The sequence below is a fragment of the Orcinus orca genome, chromosome 11 (assembly GCF_937001465.1).
Source record: "Orcinus orca chromosome 11, mOrcOrc1.1, whole genome shotgun sequence".
Taxonomy (NCBI): Eukaryota; Metazoa; Chordata; class Mammalia; order Artiodactyla; family Delphinidae; genus Orcinus; species Orcinus orca.
The window spans coordinates 28200524-28220623 of NC_064569.1; the positions used below are offsets into that span (position 1 = coordinate 28200524).

At 34.1% G+C, this 20100-nt stretch overlaps 1 protein-coding gene across 3 annotated transcripts in view; it reads right to left on the bottom strand.

Annotated features, from left to right (window-relative positions):
- The window catches only part of CPNE8 (copine 8), a 327878-nt gene that overhangs the window by 162482 nt on the left and 145296 nt on the right, over positions 1-20100 (bottom strand). For all 3 annotated transcript variants that reach the window (XM_033415074.2, XM_004284907.3, XM_033415075.2), the window contains exon 7: positions 9689-9752. In XM_033415074.2, coding sequence (XP_033270965.2) covers positions 9689-9752 — 64 coding nt within the window. The remainder of the gene's footprint in view (positions 1-9688; positions 9753-20100) is intronic.

A 20100-nucleotide genomic window follows, 5' to 3' on the forward strand; every position in this document is an offset into this window, starting at 1 on the left:
AAAAGACCCCAAATAGCCAAAGCAATCTTGAGAACGAAAAACGGAGCTGGAGGAATCAGGCTCCCTGACTTCAGACTATACTACAAAGCTACAGTAATCAAGACAGTATGGTACTGGCACAAAAACAGAAAGATAGATCAATGGAACAGGGTAGAAAGCCCAGAGATTAATCCACGCACATATGGTCACCTTAACTTTGATAAAGGAGGCAAGGATATACAGTGGAGAAAAGACAGCCTCTTCAATAAGTGGTGCTGGGAAAACTGGACAGGTATATGTAAAAGTATGAGATTAGAACCTCCCTAACACCATACACAATCATAAGCTCAAAATGGATAAAGACCTAAATGTAAGGCCAGACACTATCAAACTCTTAGTGGAAAACATAGGCAGAACACTCTATGACACAAATCACAGCAAGATCCTTTTTTACCCACCTCCTAGAGAAATGGAAATAAAAACAAAAATAAACAAATGGGACCTAATGAAACTTAAAAGATTTTGCACAGCAAAGGAAACCATAAACAAGACCAAAAGACAACCCTCAGAATGGGAGAAAATATTTGCAAATGAAGCAACTGACAAAAGGACTAATATCCAAACTTTACAAGCAGCTCAATAAAAAAAAACAAACAACCCAATCCAAAAATGGGCAGAAGACCTAAATAGACATTTCTCCAAGGAGAATATACAGAGTGCCAACAAACACATGAAAGAATGCTCAACATCATTAATCATTAGAGAAATGCAAATCAAAACTACAATGAGATATCATCTCACACCAGTCAGAATGGCCATCATCAAAACATCTAGAAACAATAAATGCTGGAGAGGGTGTGGAGAAAAGGGAACACTCTTGCACTGCTGGTGGGAATGTAAATTTATACAGTACAGCCACGATGGAAAACAGTATGAAGGTTCCTTAAAAAACTACAAATAGAACTACCATATGACCCAGCAATCCCAGTACTGGGCATATCCCCTGAGAAAACCATAATTCAAAAAGAGTCATGTACCAAAATGTTCATTGCAGCTCTGTTTACAATAGCCAGGACATGGAAGCAACCTAAGTGTCCTTCATTGGATGAATGGATCAAGAAGATGTGGCCCATATATACAATGGAATATTACTCCACCATAAAAAGAAACGAAATTGAATTATTTGTCGTGAGTTGGATGGACCTAGAGTCTGTCATACAGGGTGAAGTAAGTCAGGAAGAGACTTACAGATATATATCTGTTAACAGATATATATGGAATCTAAGGGGGAAAAAAAAGTTCATGAAGATTCTAGGGGTAAGACGGGAATAAAGACACAGACCTACTAGAGAATGTACTTGAGGATATGGGGAGAGGGAAGGGTAAGCTGTGACAAAGTAAGAAAGTGGCATAGACATATATATACTACCAAATGTAAAATAGATAGCTAGTGGGAAGCAGCCGCATGGCACAGGGAGATCAGCTCGGTGCTTTGTGACCACCTAGAGAGGTGGGATAGGGAGGGTGGGAGGGAGGGAGACGCAAGAGGGAAGTGATATGGGAATATATGTATATGTATAACTGATTCACTTTGTTATAAAGCAGAAACTAACACACCATTGTAAAGCAGTTATACTCCAATAAAGATGCTAAAAATAATAACAGGTGAAAAATAACTAGAAACTGCAGATCACAAGCAACTCTTGACAAGAAAACAAATTTTTCCATTTTAATACAAATGGCCAAATGTGGGAAAATTCCAGACAACATAAAATTGTTTTTAAAGGACTATAAGACTAAAAAATTGACTCCTGGAAGTTTTTGTTCTAGTCACAGAACCATTACTTGTTAAAACTGTTCAACATTTCCTGCCCCAGAAAAGTACTATTAAACTGGTTAATTCTATGTACCCAACATTTTATTACAAGATGTCTATTTGTATCTTCAGTTATTCAGGTGCATAGTTTTAGAAATTTTTTTTTAATTTCCTAAGGAAATATTTACTAAGCATTTACTATGTATCTACCATGTATTAGATGTTGAGATTCATTAGATGATTAGATGAAGCAAAAGACAGATCCAGACTGACAATACAGTTTGCTATCTAAAGGGAAATAAAGGTTCCTTCTTAATTATATAAAAGTGTACCACAATTTCTAAATAACTACATTTCAAAATAACATATTATATATTGCTTGAAGTAAAGTAAAGCACTTTCATTTTCACCTGTAATTTAAATCACTTATTTATATATTAATTATTTTGTCAAACCAATCATTTTTATCAATTTATAGACTCAAGCACTCATAACCTACATGATTTACCTTAAAGGTAAACAAGATGAGGTATCATAAATCAAGGAAGTTAAACATTATTCAATGATGATAAGCAATATTTAAAGAGTATAAATTATATAGTAATTTAAAAATTAAAATCAGTATTTTAGATTTGTTTGGTTTTTTAACTGAAAGGAGATGTTAACAATTTTTGAAGCAGGTGGAGGGTCAAAGTAATTCACATTAAATCAAGAAGTCAGTGTTTTAAATATTACTTGGTGAAAATGTTAATTCACCACTTCATTTTTCAGAGTTCAGAAATACTTATTAAGCATCTTCACATATATTAAAATGCCCTTAGGAGAATGTGGTTTTCCAAGAACATGGGAAAAAGACATTGTTCTTTTTTTTTTAAGTGCAAATTTTTTTATTGTTCTTGCCACAGAAATAAATCACTCCTTTAAGACATTTTTCCAAAGCACCTAAAACAAAACACAAATTACCATAAAACATTCTGATGTACTTAAAATACATAGTAGAATCCTGAAATGTGTATATTTCAAATAAATGCTGACTAAAACTTCAAAGAGACTAAATATTATTTAAACATGAATTTTCATATGATCACTGGTAAATGTAACACCAAATTGTAGTTTTTCAAATTATATTTCATAAGGCTTGCAAAATGAATAACTGACTCAAGAGAAAAAATTTCTTTCAATGAACCAAGTGATATAAACTTGGGGAAAATGTTTTTTGTAATTACTCAGGTTAATAACTTAGGAGAGATTCCACCTCTATCAAACACAAAATAAGTCTAATTTCTGGGGAAAAAACAAGCATTTACTACTTCTAGAAATATACAAGCATCATTACAGTTGGTTTTTTTTTTTTAACTCTTATGCTTAATGCCACCCTGAGAGAATTTTAAGACCTTTCTTTAATACTCCACACCAGTGTAACAAACTTCCTATTGAAGAAATCCACTTAAATGTTCAGAGGCATTTCTAACAAATTCAAATCAAACTTGTTTCTCCAGTAATTTTTCCCAACTCAATGAGTGATTCATCATCCACCCAAAGTGCTCAAGGAAGTTGTCCTTGACTCTTCCCTTTCCTGACCTTTTATCCAATCCATCATCAAGCTGCATAATTCTATCTCTAAAAAATTTCTCAAATCTTCAATCCAGCTACACAGGCACCATCTTAGTCCAAGCCAACCTCTTCTCTCACCTGGACATGCACATTGGCATTTATTCCTTTCTCCCTCTTCCACCTATCCAATCCATAGATCCACCTTCTTGGACCTATCCAATCGATTCTCCATTCAGCAGAGAGAGTAATGGACTTAAAACATCAAAGAAATTAATTTTGTTCATAACTTAAAATTACTCAAGGCTTTCCCTTGCATTTAGGATAAACACAGAATCTTTAACATTGTCTACAAAAGCCCAACACCAAACAAACTCTGAGCAGCCTTTTCCACCGTTATCTGGCAAAGTTTTAGCTCAATCATTCCCCCACTCCCATCCCCTTGCTAACTAACACACACCAGGCACACTCTTTCCCTCTTTGGGCCCTATACAAGCTGTGTGCTCTGTTGGAAATCTTACCCTTTGGCTGACAAACCATTACTTGGGTCTAAGCTAAAATGGAATTTTCTCAAAGAGTCCCGGAGTTACCTCCACCCAATATAAATTATGATTCTCCATGGTACTCTCTCATATTTATCACTTAGAACACATCTTGAAATATTTACCTACACAGTCATCTGATTAATGTCCGTCTTTTCCACAAACTACATTTTTTTTAGAGAAAAGGACAAGGGCTGCTTGTTGTTGGTTTTTCTTGCCATTGTATTCCAAGCTTCCTTTCCAGGGACTAGCACGTTATACATTTTGTGAATATTTTTGAATCAATCAATCAGAATGAAAAATATTCTTTGTGGACAATTTCAAGCTACCTTAAAAATACTGAGTGAAGAAACATTTCCAATATGACTTCAAAATTACTTTAATTCTTACTCTAGAATTTGACAAGATATATCACAAAACTTGCATCTGAAATAAACTGTGGTTGAGATAATTAGGATTACCACACTGAAAATACACATTTGTATAAATTTATAATTTAGCCATTTCTCAAATATGGCCCATTTTTAATTCTGCAAAGTAACCATCTGGAGGAGATAATACTGTTGTCTATTAAGTGTGCATAGCATTATGTCTAAGAAAGCAATGTACATACCTTAATTTAAAAATACTCAACTGCTAAACATGTTAACTATCATTTGAGCCTTCAGTGACTCACAATCTTTTTGTTGGTGGAGAGTCTTGCCTCGATGTTGATGGCTGCTGACTGATCAGGGTGGTGGTTGTTGAAGGTTGGGGTGGCTGTAGCGATTTCTTAAAATAAGACAATGAAATTTGCCCCATCAATTGCCTTGTCCTTTCAGGATTGATTTCTCTGTAGCATGCAATGCTGTTTGATAGCATTTAACCCATAGTTAGAACTTCTTTCAAAATCAGAGTCGACCCACTCAAACCCTGCTGTGGCTTTGTCAACTAAGCTTATGTAATACTCTAAACCCTTTGTTGTCCTTTCAACAATCTTCACAACATCTTCACCAGTAGATTCCATCTCAAGAAACCACTTTCATTACTCATCCATAAGATGCAACCTGTCATCCGTTTAAGTCTTATCATGAGATCGCAGCAATTCAGTCACATCTTCAGGCTCCACTTACTCTTCTAATTCTATTGCCATTTCCACAACATCAGCAGTTACTTCCTCCACTGGAGTCTTAAACCCCTCAAAGTCATCCATCTGTGAGTGTTGGAATCAACTTCTTCCAAACTCCTGTTAATGTCGATATTTGGGCTTCTCCCCACGAATGTTCTTAACGTCATCTAGAATGGTGAATCCTTTCCAGAAGGTTTTCAATTGACGTTGCCCAGATCCATCAGAGGAATCACTATCTGTGGCAGCTGTGGCTTTAGGAAATGTATTATTTCTTAACTAACAAGACTTGAAAGTCGAATTTACTCCCTGAGCCTCGGGTTGAAGAATGAGTGTTGTGTTAGCAAGCATGAAAGCAACATCAATCTTGTACATCTCCATCAGAGCTCTTGTGTGACCAGGTGCATTGTCAATGAGCAATAATATTTTTGTTTTTGTTTTGTTTTGTGTTTTTAACTTATTTTTGTATTGGAGTATAATTGCTTTGCAATGTTGTGTTAGTTTCTGCTGTACAATAAAGTGAATCAACTATATGTATACCTATATCCTGTCATTCTTGGACCTCCCTCCCACCCCCCACCCCCATCCCACCCATCTAGGTCGTCACAGAGCACTGAGCTGAGCTTCCTGTGCTTTACAGCATGTTCTCTCTAGCTATCTATTTTAAACATGGTAGTGCATATATGTCAATCCTAGTCTCCCAATTGGTCCTATCCTCCCCTTCCCCCCATGTCCACATGTCTGTTCTCTACGTCTATGTCTCTGTTCCTGCCCTGCAAATAGGTTCAGCTGTACCATTTTTCTAGATTCCACATATATGTGTTAATATACGATATTTGGGGTTTTTTTCTGGCTTACTTCACTCTGTATGACAGACTCTAGGTCCATCTATGTCTCTACAAATGACCTGATTTAATTCCTTTTTATGGCTGAGTAATATTCCATTGTATATATGTGCTGCATCTTCTTTACCCATTCATCTGTTGTTGGACATTTAGGTTTTTTCCATGTCCTGGCTATTGTAAATAGTGCTGCAGTGAACACTGGGGTAGATGTCTCTATTTGAATTATGGTTTTCTCAGAGTATATGCCCAGTAGTGGGATTGCTGGGTCATATGGTAGTTCTATTTTTAGTTTTCTAAGGAATCTCCATACTGTTCTTCATAGTGGCTGTATCAATTTACATTCTCACCAACAGTGCAGGAGGGTTCCCTTTTCTCCACACCCTCTCCAGCATTTATTACTTCTAGATTTTTTGATGATGACCATCTGACCAGTGTAATACCTCATTGTAGTTTTGATTTGCATTTCTCTAATAATAATCAGTGATGAGCATCTTTTCATGTTCCTCTTGGCCATCTGTATGTCTTCTTTGGTGAAATGTCTATTTAGGTCTTCCGCCTAATTTTTAATTGGGTTGTTTGTTTTTTTGATATTGAGCTCCACGAGCTGTTTGTATATTTTGGAGATTAATCCTTTGTCTGTTGCTTTGTTTGTAAATATTTTCTCCCACTCTGAGGGTTGCCTTTTCGTCTTGTTTATGGTTTCCTTTTCTGTGCAAAAGCTTTTAAGTTTAATTAGGTCCCTTTTGTTTTTGTTTTTATTTTCATTACTCTAGGAGGTGGGTCAAAAAAGATCTCACTGTGGTTTATGTCAAAGAGTGATTTTCCTCTAAGTGTTTTATAGTGTCCGGTCTTACATTTAGGTCTTTAATCCATTTCGAGTTTATTTTTGTGTATGCTGTTAGGCAGTGTTCTAATTTCTTTCTTTTACATGTAGCTGTCCACTTTTCTCAGCACTGCTTATTAAAGAGGCTGTCTTTTCTCCATTGTATGTTCTTGCCTCCTTTGTCATAAATTAGGTGACCATATGTGCGTGGGCTTATCTCTGGACTTTCTATCCTGTACCATTGATCTATATTTCTGTTACTGTGCCAGTACCATACAGTCTTATTTACTGTAGCTTTGTAGTAATATTTTGAAAGGAATCATTTTTCTCTGAGCAGTAGGTCTCACCAGTGGGCTTAAAATATTCAGTAAACCATGCTGTAAACATGTGATATAATCCAGGCTTTGTTGTTCCATTTATACAGCACAGGCAGAGCAAATTTAACATAATTCTCAGCAGCCCAAGGATTTTCTAAATGGTAAATAAACATTGGCTCTGATTTCTCCTCTCTAGCCATGAAAGTCCTAGATTGTGTCTCCTTCCAATATAAGGCTATTTCATGTACATTTAAAACCTGTTATCTAGTGCAGTGATCTTCACTAATTATCTTAGTTGGCACATCTGGATAACTTGCTGCAACTTCGCTATATATAAGCACCTGCTGATTCACCTGTACTACTTTTATGTTATGGACAGAGTTTCTTTCCTTAAACCTCATGAACCAACCTCTGCTAGCTTTGAACTTTTCTTCTGCAGCTTCCTCACCTCTCTTAGCCTTCATAGGATTTAAGAGAGCTAGGGCCCTCCTCTGGATTAGGCTTTGGCTTAAGGGAATGTTGTGGCTGGTTTGATCTTCTATCCAGACCATTACAACTTTCTCCATATCAGCAATAAGGATGTTTTGCTTTCTTATCATATGTGTGTCCACTGGAGTGGAATGTGAAATTTTCTTCAAGAACTTTTCCTTTGCCTTCACAACCTTGACTAACTGTTTGGCCCAAGAGGCCTAGCTTTCAGCCTATCTCAGCTTGGCTTTTGACATGCCTTTCTCAGTAAGCTTAATCGTTTCTAGCTTTTGATTTAAAGTGAGAGATGTGTGAATATTCCTTTCACTTAAATGCTTAGAGGCCATTGTAGAGATATTAATTGGCCTAATTTCTATATTGCTGCATTTCAGAGGATAAGGATGTCTGAGCAGAGGGAAAGAGACAGGGGACTGGCCAGTTGGTGGAACAGTCAGCACACACACATTTATTAATTTTGTGGTGCCCAAACACAATTGCAATAGTAACATGAAAGATCACTGATCACAGATCACCATAACAAATGTAATAATAATGAAAAAATTTGATAGTGTACAAAAATTAGCAAAATGTGACACAAAGACTAGAAGTGAGCAATGCTGTTGGAATAATGGTGCTGATAGGCTTCTTCACCAGAGGGCTGCCACAGGCCTTCAATTTGTAAAACATGCAATATATGTGAAGCACAATAAAATGAGGTATGCCTGTATAAAGACTTTTAGCTGTTGACAAATGCAGAAATTAAAGCTCCAAAAAATTTCACTCAGCTGAATAGTGAAAGAGATAATACTGAAATTTAGGTGTCCTGATTCCAAAGTTTATGCTCAAGCTAACAAATGGTAATGTGTTTTCAAGAAAATAAGTGTCAATTTGTATAATGTCAAATTGAAATAAAATTACTTCATTCCAAATTCTAAGTGATAATGTATGATATTTTTAAAGTACCATAAAATGCACATTTAAAAGGCATTGTCTGAAGTTAACTATGATCATTGCTTTGAACACACTTGTCTCTTCTACGATACTAGCATAATAATATTATTTCAATGATTATTTTAATTATGTTGATTATCAGTGTCTGTAGCTAAGAATCAGAACGTAGCATACATAAGTGAAGTTAGATCAAGATTCTAAACAATTTAAAAATATTAGATATATAATTTCTAAGTGTGAGAAATATGTAAATAATATTAATATGATTAATAAGTAATATTAAAAGATAATTCCAGATGTTTTTAAAACTTCATTATTATAAAGAACAGTGAAAATGCCTCTGGATCACTAAGTAACATATTCTACTTCATTTGCATGGAAGCTTTATAATTTTCTTGTTCCTCCAGGCAGAACAACAGAATGAAAGCAGAAGATGTTTAAGATGCAGCCTGGCAATACTCAATCTATGACCTTGATATCTTGGTTCTATTTGGAATTAGAACTCATAATAATTTCTTCATTAGCATATGTATACAAAATAATCTTAATATCAAGATTTTGACAGAATAGCATGTTAATGTCACAATAAAGAACATGCATCTTACTGACCCTGAACTTCTTTTTCTCTTTCCTTCCTCATTATACAACACAGATTACCATATACATATACAAATTCAGAGGCGAGAAGTATGAAAGATGATTAGATCACCAAATCACAACTAAAAATAGCAGTTTTCTAAGATTAATGAATATGCACTCTATGTCACTATACTTTTAGCTGGAGTGGTAGCTGGTTATTTCTACAAATGTGAGCTTCCCAAGCTAAGAAAACATGAGACCATATATGAATATTGAATTTATTCAATTAGAAATACAGAAAAACAAGTATGTTACACAAAATGGTTACAGTCAAGTGACTAGAAATATTCCTTCAGGATCACACATAAAATCTTCAAATTTTTGCAAGAACTGAATTGGTTGATACAATTGACAATTCCTTATATTAATGCCCCCCCAAATGATATTACCATTAGGTTTTATTTTAATAATTTCTATTCATTAAAAAGACTGTTAAAATAAATGATTATCCTATTTGGACTATAGAATGTAGTCTCTCTGGTTAAAGTACTAAGTATCTAAAATGATATTTTACGAATTTAGAATTATATAATGTAGTTTTAATTATCTTTTGCTAAAACTACTCAAGAAAAATCATTTAAGTATAGTTTGAGAATTATCATTTCAAAGAAGTATTGGAAATACTTTTTCATTCAAAGAAATATTTACTTACTCTGCAACAGTTTAATTCCTCTGCTGTGAGGATGATTGTACCACATTTCTTCCCTGGAATTCCTCTAAAACAACAAAAAGCATACTTAAATACAGTGATATTTTATATTAATAGTATATAATATAAATGAATATTAAATATATATTTTATTTTTATATAACCAAACAAAAAGCATACTAATAGGTGGGCTCTAACAAAATATATTCCTAGTTTCAAATTTGAGTTTATCCTATAGATCCACATTTATTGATAAAGCTAAACTTTGAGCACTTTCAACATGTCAGTCCTTTGCCCAAGAATCTTCAATAGCTTCACACTGTCTATCATATATAATATAATATAATGTAGTATCTATAATATAAAATATTCTCCCATGACTTCTAAGATTTCTATTATGTGATTAAAACGTATTCCTAATCTTGGTTTTCAATATTTCTTTCTTCTTTCATCAACATGGTTATTTATTTGGGCTTATTTTTGCTCTGTGCCAATTCCCACACCTTGGCATACCATAGTGTGTTAAACTCTTCCCTATTCTGCCCCAAACTTTCTACATCCCCAGAGGAAGTTTTACTTGTTCCAGGAACTCTTATCCCAGTCAACCTTACACAAAACTTGGCCTTTTCTGTGCTCCTATTGACATTAAAGTCAGTACTACAGGTTTAGCATTTAATTATTACTAAATTGTTACAAGCACATATTTTTTACCCTTCTTTCCCCAAGTTGATTATAAGCTCTATAAGAGCAAAATTCATGTTATAAACCTCTTGTAAACCGACAGATTTAAATATCTATACATAACAGGCACTCAGTATATTAGGAAAACATATAATACGTAAGCAAAATTAAGCAAAGCAAAACTTCCACCCAATTTTCTTTCTAAACGTCTATGCAATATTTATGCTCATATAGCTTCCAGCTGACACCAAGAGCAAAGTGCACTAGGATAATGCAAGGTATGTGCATGGTTTCCTGCTTTACCTGAGGGAATACAGAGACAAGTCCAAGAGAAGCTTCCAAAGAGTAATCCTAATGCTCTAAAGGTATACTTCATGCTTCTTTTGTCCTATCACTAATCATAGCTCAGACTCTTCTGTTTTTCCTAGGAACTACAAATTGTGGAATTAGAGCCAAACAAGTGTTTTTGTCCTCAAGAATATGATTCAACTCCAATAATCTATGCCAGTTTGTATGTGACATTTTCTCCAGGTCTTTATGACTAAGAGATCAATTAATTTATCTTTGCATGTTTTTTTCATAGAATATTAAACACATCTTTTTTTAATGCAAGACAAAATTTAATAAGTGGATAAGCATTTAGTAGACTGGTCACAATAAAAAAGAAGATTCTTACTGAAATAAAAATGGGGTGCAATTTTACATGTCTTAAGTTATCAGTCATTGAAAGAGATGACGCTCTCCAGTACCGGTTGTGTTGAGAGAACTTGCATATGCACCAACTGCAGGTGGCAATGCAGATAATAACTGTCATTTGAAGAAAATACATACATCATTTTTAGCATCCCTCCATTGTCAGTAATCAGTTAATTTTTCTAATCCAGCTGTACTTTTTCCTTCTTTTTTTCTATTTGTGAATCACAAGATTTACACTCTCAGCATTACAGCAAGCTAAAACACCCTGACTGAGCATCTACCTGAAAATAATTTAAAATACTGAATAAAATTTGCAAAAAGTATTTATAAATGCTCCGATAACCTGGCAAGAAAAGTAAGAACCAATTAGAAACTGAAGATGGAAAGCCAGAAAGAAAAACAGAGGTAAACCCTGGAGAGTTTAATCTTGGACTTTTTTTTTAATAGGTTTTTATTGGAGTATAATTGCTTCACAATACTGCATTAGTTTCTGTTGTACAACAAAGTGAATCAGCCATATGGATACATATATCCTCATAACCCCTCCCACTTGAGCCTCCCTCCCACCATCCCTATCCCACATCTCTAGGTCATTGCAAAGCACCAAGCTGATCTCCCTGTGCTATGCTGCTGCTTCCCACTAGCTAACCATTCTACCTTCAGTAGTGTATATATGTCAATGCTACTCTCACTTCACTGCAGCTTCCCCCTCCACCTACTGTGTTCCCAAGTTCTTTCTCTATGTCTACATCTTTATTCCTGCCCTGCCACTAGGTTCATCAGTACCATTTTTTTGGTTTGTTTTTTAGATTCTATATATATATGTGTTAGCATACAGTACTTGTTTTTCTCTTTCTGACTTCACTCTGTATGACAGACTCCAGGTCCATCCACCTCACTACAAACAACTCAGTTTTGTTTCTTTTTATGGCTGAGTAATATTCCATTGCATATATGTGCCACATCTTCATTATCCATTCATCTGTCTGTCAATGGACATTTAGGTTGGTTCCATGTCCTGGCTATTGTAAATAGAGCTGCAGTGAACATTGTGGTACATGTCCCTCTTTGAATTATGGTTTTCTCATGGTATTTGCCCAGTAGTGGGATTGCTGGATCATATGGTAGTTCTATTTTTAGCTTTTTAAGGAACTTCCATACTGTTCTCCATAATGGTTGTATTAATTTATGGCTCCTTAGAGCATAAAGATGAGAGACCAAAAAAAAAAACAAAAATGTGAGGGAGTACTCACAAGGTGGAGAATTCAATAAATAAACATCTAATAGCATAAAGCTTAGATCACAATGACTATATTGCCTGAATGTAGCATAAATTAGATATAAACATTTACTTTGGAGGGACCCACAAAATAAATCCATGCCTTAAAATGTGGTGATTAATGAAAGAGAAAAAAATGTATCCTAATAATAGAGAACCTTAACCAGGCTTGCTGCCTTAATTTTAACTACCTAGGCAATTACAAACTTCAAACCAAGAATTCAGCTTAATTCAAGTGATCACAGTTAGTTGGTAAGTACAAAATCTCTCTGGAAGAATTTGCCTTCAAACTAAATCTCAAAATACTATCACATTAAAAGTTTAAAAATATGTATGAGCTTATTCTAAAATATCTCAAAACCCTAAAGAAAAAATGTACCATGTTTTAAAGTCTCCAGAAAAAGCAGGCTGCAGAATCTAACACAGACGTAGAACCCTAAAAATATTATGCATAATATACACAATGTAAGTATGCATAATATACATAATATATAGAGAAGAATGGAAATATGAGGAACTAGCAAAGAACTATAAAATAATCAAGAATATATGGAGAAAAAAATAGGACTTCTAGAAATAATGTAGAGACTGTAGATGGATTTAACAGTAGATTATACATAGCAGAAGAATTAGTGAACTGAAAGATGGATATAAAGAATTTATCACTAATGCAGCATGGAGAGGCTGATATGGGAAAAATTGCAAAGAGGTTTAGTGACATGGAGGGAAAAGGTAAAAGTTTTAATGTACATCTAAGCAGAGGTCCAGAAGGAGAAGAAAAAATGAATAGAGGAGATGCAATATTTGAAGAGAGAATGGCCAGGAAACTGCTAGAACTGTTGAGAAACATCAATTTCCAGATTCAAAAAGTCCAATGAATTTCAAGCAGTATAAATAAAAGTACATTTATACCTACACACATATTAAGGACATGTCAAAACACCAGAGCTAAAATGGCATATTTTCAAAGCAGCCAGAGAGAAAAGACAGATGACCTACAAAGATAAGAATGTTAAATTAAGAGCTGACTACTCAGAAGGAACATTGGAAGCTATAAGACAATTGAAAAAATATCTTGAATGATTTTGAAAGAAAATAACTATCACTCTAGGATTTTATATAGTATATCTCTTTTAAGAACAAGTATGAACTACAGGTATTTTTAAACAAAAGAGAATTGAGTGAATTTACAGCCAAGCACATTTTCTTGAGGAATTTCTAAAGGATGGACTTCAAACTTACGAAGAATGATCAAACATGAGATGAATGGAGAAACAATAAGGGAAGTGGTAAATATGAAAAACCTTAATAAATATTGACTTAAAATCTTAATATTATTGATAAGAAAATCAATAATAGTAATGTTATAAACTAAAATAAAAAATACAAATAATAATGATAGCATTGATCAGGAGGGTGAGAATTTAAGTTAAAATCTTAAAGATTTTAAGGAAGAAAGTAAAAGAGTCTTTAAAGTAAATAGAATTTGATAAATTAGGTAAATTTAGAAATTCCTAGGAAACTACAATTTTTAAGGACTTTGTAATCTAAAGGTTAGAAAAGAAAGATTGTGAAATGGTGTTTTAAAAATATAACCAATTCAAAAGAAACTAAAGAAAAAAAAGTGTGAAGCACATGAGAAGCACTAAATAAGTGATCGAAATAAATCCAGAGCAACAGTTACAAAAGTACATGTTAATGAACTAAACGCTACAGATTAGAAACAAAGACTGTCATTCTGTATAAAAAATAAAATTCATACATAGCTATTTACAACAGACATTAGAATTTAAGAATTTAGAATATTCAAAAGAAAAGAATGGAAAGATACACTAAAGGAAAAAAAAAAAAACTAACCCTAATGAAAACCAGTGTACCTACATTAATAGCAAACATGTAAATTTTAAATTTAAAAAAGACTGCCAGAAATCATTACTGTGTAATAATAAAAGGTTCAATTAATTAGGAAGATACAATAATCTCAATACTATATGCATCTAACATTGTAGTTCCAAAATATATAAAGAACTAACCATACAACAAAAGGACAGATACATCATTATGTTGAGCAACTTTAACCTGGTAAGTACCACATTGGTCAGTGATCAATGTTAACAATCACCAGTGATAAGTCACACTGATATCATGTACCACTGATATGATGTAATAAGAAGGGCATTTCACCACCGTAGTCTTCCCCTCCAAACCTGTAACACCAATCTAAGCATGAGAAAAATATCAAACAACCCCAATTTGAAGAACGTTCTACAAAATATCTGACTAGTACTTCTCAAAACGGCCAAAGTCATCCAAATCATGGAAGGACTTAAAAATTGTCACAAAACAGAGGATACTAGAAGATAGGATGACTAAATGCAAAGAGGTATCCTGAAGTGAATTCTGATATAGAAAAATGACAGTAGTGGAAAAACAAGTGAAATTCAAGTAAAGTCTGTAGTTTAGTAGTTGTATCAACATTGTTATCCTAGTTTTTTCAAATATACCATGTTAACCTAAGATATTAATGTTAGAGGAAACTGGGTGAGGGATATACAAAATTCTCTGTAGGATTTTCACAATTTTTCTGTAAATCTAAAGTTCTTATTAAAAACAAGGCAAGGCATAAAAAGACAAAGACAAGCTGAGTAACTATTCTAGGTTAAAAGAGACTAAAAATTAGGACAACTAAATTCAATGTAAAATTTTTGATTAAGTTTTAGACTGGGGATATAGAGCTATAAAAATTGGGACAACTTTTGAAATTTGAATATGGAGTGTGGATTAGATAACTTCATTGTAAAGTTTCCTAATTTTGATTATCATATTGTGATTCTGTAAGAGAACACCCTTATTAAGAAATACACATTCACTTTGTTTATGGTTTCCTTTGCTGTTCAAAAGCTTTAAAGTTTAATTAGGTCCCATTTGTTTACTTTTATTTTCATTACTCTAGGACAGGGGTCTCCGACCCCCAGGCTGTGGGCTGGTACTGGCCCGTGGCCTGTTAGGAACCAGGCCCCACAGCAAGGGGAGAGTAGTGGGTGAGAGACTGAAGCTTCATCTGCCCTACCCATCACTCCCCATTGCTTGCATTAGAGCCTGAACCATCACCCCCACTGTCCATGGAAAAACTGTCTTCCAGGAAACCGGCACCTGGTGCCAAAAAGGTTGGGGATGGCTGCTCTAAGAGGTGTATCAAAGAAAGAAAACGAAGTGACTGACAAGAGATTAATCTCCAAATATACAAACAGCTCATGCAGCTCAATATCAAATAAACAAACAGCCCAATCAAAATTGGGTGGAGGGGCTTCCCTGGTGGCGCAGTGGTTGAGAGTCCACCTGCTGATGCAGGGGACACGGGTTCGTGCCCTGGTCCGGGAAGATCCCACATGCCTCGGAGCAGCTAGGCCTGTGAGCCATGGCCACTGAGTCTGCGTGTCCGGAGCCTGTGCTCCACAACGGGAGAGGCCACAACAGTGAGAGGCTCGCATACAGAAAAAAAAAAAAAAAAATTGGGTGGAAGATCTACACATTTCTGCAAAGAAGACATACAGATGGCCAAAAAGCACATGAAAAGATGCTCTACATCACTAATTATTAGAGAAATGCAAATCAAAATTACAGTTAGGTATCACCTCACACCAGTTAGAATGGCCACCACCAAAAAATCTATAAACAATAAATGCTAGAGAGGGTGTGGAGAAAAGGAAACCCTCTTACACTGTTGGTAGGAATGCAAATTGGTAGAGTCACTATGGAGAACAGTATGGAGGGTCCTTAAAAAAGTAAAAATAGAGCTACCATATGATCCAACAATCCCAGTCCTTGGGCATATATCTGGAGAAGACCATAATTTGAAAAGATACATGCACCCCAATGTTCATTGCAGGACTATTTACAATAGCCAAGACATGGAAGCAACCTAAATGTCCATCAATGGATGAGTGGATAAAGAAGGTGTGGTACATATATACAGTGGAATATTAGCCATAAAAAAGAATGAAATAATGCCATTTGTAGCACCATGGATGGACCTACAGGTTGTCATACTGAGTGAAGTAGGTCAGACAAAGACAAATATCATAATATCACCTATATGTGGAATATAAAAAATGGTACAAATGGACTTATTTATAAAACAGAAATAGAGTCAAATATGTAGAAAAAAGCATATGGTTACGAAGGGGGAAAAAGGGGGGAGGGATAAATTGGTAGATTGGGATTGACATATGCACACTACTGTATATATAACACAACTATTAAGAACCTGCTGTATAGCACAGGGAACTCTACTCAATACTCTGTAATAGAAATGTATATGGGAAAAGAATCTAAAAAAGAGTGGAGATATATATATATATATATATATATATATATATATATATATTAACTGATTCACTTTGCTGTACAGCAGAAACTAACACAATGTTGTAAATCAACTATACTCCAATAAAAATTAATGTTAAAAAAAGAAATACACACTCAAGTATGTAGAGGAAAGGGGGCACAATGTCTCTGACAGCGTTTCCAAATTACTCTCAGATGGTTCTGAAAAAAATATAAAACTGGAATATGAGAGTGGTGGATGAGAGGGAGGGAAGTGGGAAAAAAAATGATAAAGCAATATGACAAAGTTAACATCTGTTGAAAGTAAACATTCTGGGTAAAGGGCATAAAAGAGTTTCTGGTAATAATCTAGTAAATATTCTGTACAATTGAAATTATATCAAAATAGAAATTTACCCCTCAAACCAATTTTGAAAAGTTTCCTATAATTGTATTCTCCTATTTTTGTGTCACAGAGAAAGAATAATAGAACCCATCCCCCAAACAAAGATATTATTCGAGTATTATTAGAAATGAGTAATCCTTTCCAGAACTGAGCACATGAAGAAAAAATGGCCTCTGAGAGACTGGGTGGTTTGTTTTGGTTTGATTTGGTTTGTTTTGCCTTTTGTTGATTGTTACAGTTGAGTTTTTTCCTAACTGTAATATTTTTACATATCTCTTACTACTTCTCAATTACCACTTCTCCACTGCCTTTAGTAACTTCATATTTTTACACTGTTGCTCGGCTTACTGCAGTTTTCTTATTCCTAACTGATCTCAGGCTGCTATGCCCTTAATTTATGCACTCCATTAATAGAAATTGATCTGATTATGAATTCCAATCATGAAGCCTTCCATTTTCTAGTGGCTCTATATAGGTCCTACAATAATTTCAAACATTAATTACAACACAATAATCATCATAAAATGCAGCCACTGTTAAGTCTCTTATTTCATCTTTTCTGCCACTTATCAATAGGGCCACCCTTTTAGATCCTGAAATCATAACAGATGTTTTATTTCACTCTGACTTCACCTGTAAAACTCACTCTACCAACAAGTCAAGGACCATCTTTCGTCTCAGTGATTTCTACTTTTTTTTTTTTGCAGGGGAGGGAGTGCCACATGGCTTCTGGGATCTTACTTCCCTCACCACGGATTAAACCCACACCCTCAGCAGTGAAAGAGCATAGTCCTAACCACTAGACTGCCATGGAATTCCCTCAAAATTTGTTTTAACTTATGGAACATTTACTAAGATTGACCACATACTATGTCATAGAACATTTAGTAAAATACATCACATTTATCAACAAAAATATTTGAGTCTGAGATTAATGACAAAAGGCAATTTTTACATTTCTGAAACCTCAATTATCAAAAAAAAAAGAAATAATAGGATATTTAGAATTGCACAATAATAAAGATAACACCTTTACTAATCAGATGGTATTAGTTTAGTATTTTGTATGCAAATATATGAACAAAATGGTATTAAACAAAAATCCAGCAGTGTAATAAAAAAGATAATATATCAATACAATAATAGTAGGAAACGTCAATACTCTACTTTCACAATATAGAACTGAACAGAAGATCAATAAAGAAATAGAGGACCTGAACAATACTACAGACCAACTGCACCTAACAGACATTTACAGCACAGTCCACCCAACAACCACAGAACACACATTCTTCTCAAGTGTACACAGAACATTCTCCAGGAGAGGCCACATGTTAAACCACAAAACAAATCTTAACAAATTTAAGAAGCTTGAAATTCTATAAAGTATATTTTCCAATAACACTGGAAAAAACTTAGAAATAACTAGTGGAAGAAAAATTAGCAAATACACAAATTATGTAGAAATTAAACAGCACACTCTTAAACAACCAATGGGTCAAAGAAAAAGTCACAAGAGAAATTGGAAAATACCTTGAAACAAATGAAAATGAAAACACAACATACCAAAACATATGGGATGCAGTGAAAGCAGTGCCAAGAGGGAAGTTTACAGTTGAAAATGCATGTATTAAAAAAAGTAAAAAAAGACTATAAATCAACAACCTAACTTTATACCTCAAAGAACTAAAAAAACAAAAACAAAAAACCCAAAAAAGCACAAGAAAAAAGTAAACTCAAAGCTAGCAGAAGGAAATAAATAATAAAGATTGGAGCAGAAATAAAGGAAACAGAATATAAAAATACCAAAAATTCAATAAAAGAGTTGACTTTTTAAAGAGATCAACAAAATTGAAAAGCCCTTCATGAGACTAAGAAAAAAAGAGAAAACTCAAATAAATAAAATCAGAAACAAAAGAAGGGCCATTACAACAAATGCCACAGATATAAAAAAAGATTTTAAGAGAATACTATGAATAATTTTAGGCCAACAAACTGGATAGCCCAAAATAAATGTATAAATTCCTAGAAACACATGATTTGCCAAGATTGAATCATGAAGAAATGCAAAATCTGAACAGACCAATAACTAGTAAGGAGACTAAATCAGTAACCAAACACCTGTCAGCAAAAAAAGGCCTAGGATCAAATGGCTTCACTGAAGAATTCTCTCAAACATTTAAAGATGAATTAACATTAATTTTCCTAAAACTCTTCCAATAAATTGAAAAGGGTTTTGGGGGGGGCATTTCCAAGTTCATTCTATAAAGCCAGCATTATCCTGATACCAAAATCAGACAAAGACAACACAAGAAAACTACAGACCACTATCCCTGATGAATATTAATGCAAAAATCCTAAGCAAAACACAAGCAAACTGAATTCAACAGCACATCAATAGGATTATACACCATGACCAAGTGCGATTTATTCCTGGAATGCCAGGATGGCTCAGGCATTAAAATAAATTTAATATATCACAGTAACAGAATAAAAACAAAACCATGTGATTATCTCAATTGATGCAGAAAAAGCATTTGACAAGATTCAACACTCTTTCATGATAAAAACACTCAGCAAACTAGGAATAAAAGGTAATTACATCAACATAATAATAACCATTTATGAAAAGCACACAAGTAACTTCATACACAATGATAAAAGATTGAAAGCTTTTCCTCTAAGATCATGAAAAGGAAAGATACCCACCCTGGCTACCTCTATTCAACACCACAATGGAAGTTCTAGCCAGAGCAATTAGGGGAAAAAAAAAAAAGTAAAAGGTATCCAAATTGAAAAGGAAGAAGTAAAACTACTTCTGTTTGCAAATGACATAATCTTATATGCACAAAGCCCTAAAGAGTAGACATTAAAAAAAAATCTGTTAGAACTAATAAACAACTATAGCAAAGTTGCAGGATAAAAAGTCAACATAAAAATAAATTGCATTTAAAAAAAAAAGAAAAAACTAAGTTGTGTTTCTATATACTAATAATGAACAAACCAAAAAACAAATTAAGAAAAATT